At 43.1% G+C, this 3447-nt stretch overlaps 1 protein-coding gene across 2 annotated transcripts in view; it reads right to left on the minus strand.

Moving 5' to 3' along the window:
- The window catches only part of lipea (lipase, hormone-sensitive a), a 14059-nt gene extending 10685 nt beyond the window's left edge, over positions 1-3374 (minus strand). Inside the window, exons 1-2 of one of the 2 annotated variants that reach the window (XM_008422934.1) lie at positions 3300-3374; positions 443-690 (exon numbers count right to left, since the gene is read on the minus strand). In XM_008422934.1, the coding sequence (XP_008421156.1) occupies positions 443-690; positions 3300-3309 (258 nt within the window). In that variant the 5' untranslated portion in view covers positions 3310-3374. The other variant, XM_008422935.1, reaches the window with a different exon arrangement.
- Between the last annotated feature and the right edge of the window lie 73 nt (positions 3375-3447).

A 3447-nucleotide genomic window follows, 5' to 3' on the forward strand; every position in this document is an offset into this window, starting at 1 on the left:
CCTCTCCAGGGTGACCCCTCCTCTCCAGGGTGACCCCTCCTCTCCAGGGTGACCCCTCCTCTCCAAGGTGACCCCTCCTCTCCTGGGTGACCCCTCCTCTCCAGGGTGACCCCTCCTCTCCAGGGTGACCCCTCCTCTCCATTGTGACCCCTCCTCTCCATTGTGACCCCTCCTCTCACCCTCTGGTAAGGCACCAGCCCCTTCGCCACCCCACAAAGGATGCATGAAGACCGTTGGATGGATTATCCTGTTGAACCGTTTGTTTTCTTCTTCAGAGGTTTTTTGTCGTTTCCTTCAGAGGTTCTTGGTGCAGCGCCCCCACAGGTGAGGAGGGGAACAGGTGTTTCGAAGCATTTGACTCAAAATGAAACAAATGTTGCAGTTTTGCTCCCCAACCATCTGAGTCTACCAGAGCTTCTACAGATCCTGAAACTCGCCTCACCTTGACCAGCGTTCGGTATCCGTTTCCAGGCGTCTGGGCGTCGAAGTCGTAGTGATGGTAGACGGCGGTGAAGCTGGCCACCACCGGCTCCAGGGCGCGGCCATGTTGGCGGATCTTCCTCATACACGCCACCAGGCGCTTGGTCACGGTGCCGTACGGCGACTCGGAGGGGCCACTCAGGGCACAGATGTTCTCCTCACAGACTTTATCCAGAGCTGTGAACACAGCCGAGTTGTCCATCTCCGAGTCTGGAAGGAGGAAACCAGAGAAAGGAAGCTTTAGCTGCGGTTTATATCAGCCTGCGGAGCTATCAGCGGACATGTGATGCGGTCGGTATCTGCAGAGAAGGAGACAATCATCAAGGTTAAACACACGGGTCTCATCCTGTTACTCACTGCTGCGCTGATTAATCTGAACTCGTGTTATCTGTTCGGTCAAGGGTTGAATTCTCAAGGCAGGACTTTGAACCGATGAGAGAAGCTGACTGAGTCTGCTCCAGTGCAGGACACAGAAAATACTCACACCCCTTCGACAATTTATCATGTTACAGCCTCTTCTAACGATTAATCCATTATTCCGAAGATTAATCTATTAATTAGATTTAAACACTGACACATTCTACAATTGTTGTTTACATAAAAAATTCACAAAATTGCACATAAACAAATATTTCAGTTCTTTTTTTAATAAAAAATTAAACATTTTATTGCAGCCTTTTGATGGATGTTTGATTATTTTTAGCCTTTGCAGCTAAAAAGCATCTTAAAAGCCGTTTCTGCTTCCATCAGTACAGAACAGGGCTGATCTGGTTCACCTGCCTTACCAGAGGAACGGAAAACGTTCACGTTAGTTCGGAAACTTTACTTCCTGTTTACTACATCTAGAAGTAACATCAACATCTCACTGATCAGGGAAAGAAGGAAGCACAAATCATTTTACTTCCATTTGACATTTAGTCTCTACTTATTGTTGGTTTGTGAAAAAGTTTGAAGCTAAATAATCGTAAACAATCCGACAGCCGTGGCGTGAGAGCCGACTATCAGAAACTCATGTGGTTTATCTTTCTGCAGGACTTGAGTTGATTTTCCTGAATGTTGTGTCACTCGGATCGATAAGGGGAAACAGCTGAAGCGCTAACAGAAAAGCTAAAAAAATCCTTTGCTAATCTTTTAAAATGAGGAGGAAATGTCGGGTAATCAGTATTTGATTGGAGTCAAACAAGAAGTCTGAATGTTTTTATACAGATTTTTCTAAAAATCCTTGACAGCTTCCTGCAGATACACATGCAAATATTCATGCAGGGACTGTTTTCTTACAACAAAACATTACAATTCATGCGTTTTAAATTTAAAACCCTGAATAATATGTGCAGAAATATTTTACAACAGGAAACAACAGGCTTCAACTCATCCATGTTCCTGCCACACAAAGCTCTCAGGATGGAAGATCGCCGCTTCCATCAAACGTTTTCAACCATTAATGTGATGCACATCTTCAAAAAAGCTGAAATTAACCAAATGAAGGAAGTGCTCCTCTTATCTTCTTCATATTATTATTAGCATCATTATTATTATTCATTCCTTCATTTCGAAATGTCAGTTTCAAACTAAATATGGAGTTAGGAAGCTAAACAATTAGCTTATATTTCATTTGGATACTTGACTTACTAGCTAAATGTTTAGCAAATATTTGGGAACTAAATATTTAGATCCAAACTAAATATTCAGTTAACAAGCTAAACATTTAGCTTCCAGCTTAGTATCCAGCTGGGTAACTAAACATTTAGCTTGCTAACTAGATACTTAGCTTGATAGCTACATATTTAGCTTCAAACCAAATATTTAGTTGGGAACTAAACATTCACATCCCAACTAAATATTTAGGTAGAAGATACATTTTCAGCTTCCTAACTAAATATTTAGTTTGCTAAACTAAAATTTGGCTCATCCAAATGGTGAAAGTGAATCCTAACTTTTCAGCACAAGATATTCTGGACAATTTCATGAATCCAACATCTTGGAAACGGTTTAAATATAACACAGCACAAGGTCTACAAAGACGTGAATTCAGAGAACTGACCTCAACCTGATGGGTATTTAGATGGGCTAATGTGAGCCAGGTCCAACATCAGTGTCTGACCTCGGCTATGAAGGAATTCTAAACACATTCCTATACATTAAGGAAAGCCAGAGGAGTTGGATCTTGGATTCATAAACACTTTTAACCACTTTGCTGTAAAACATAAAAAACTACTGACGAAAAATAAAACTACAAAAAACAAACACAAACCATGTAGTTTGTAGGTGTAATTAATTTCCGGTCCACCTGAGGCAGAGAAGTTTCCTGAAGGCACACCTCTGCTTCCAAAAGTTCCAGCTATTTCAAAGTTTTTCTCTCTAGCTTTGAGCGCAGACTTTCCGCTTTTTAAACTGGACTCAGGCGCTGCTCTTCCAGAACTGGGAGCTCTTTGTTTCCCAGCGGATGTCCCAGTTTTCCCACAATAAAAGCCGCTGTGGTCCTTTCAGCTCATCAGCTGATGGATGACGTGGAGCTGTCAACACCACACCGATATCTGTCCCACTTCCTGTCCAGAATGCTCCGTTTCTAATCACTACAGCTGAATTTGTGAAACAAACACAAGGCTGGGAGCGACCATTTCCCCCTGGAGACAACTTCGCTCACGACACCGAGTTTGGTGACTTTAGTTGGGAATATGAGCTCCGTGAAGTACCGCAGACACGCGGTGACGTCGCTGGAGGTYCACAGYACCGATCCGCGTCGAGTTGACGCGTTAAGAACCAYTCAAACGCAGCAAACATGCGATTCTGTGGTGTTTTAAACCCGCATATAGACTCACCGAGCCGCATCTTCTTCTTCCTTCATGTTCTGACGGATCCTGTTCGCGCGCTCCCGCGGCCGGAGGAGCGCGCGCACCTCAGGCTGTTAGCTAACAGGAGCAACAGTTAGCATAAAATAAAATAAAATAAAATAAAATAAAATAAAAT

The sequence above is a fragment of the Poecilia reticulata genome, linkage group LG11, assembly GCF_000633615.1.
Source record: "Poecilia reticulata strain Guanapo linkage group LG11, Guppy_female_1.0+MT, whole genome shotgun sequence".
Lineage (NCBI taxonomy): Eukaryota > Metazoa > Chordata > Actinopteri > Cyprinodontiformes > Poeciliidae > Poecilia > Poecilia reticulata.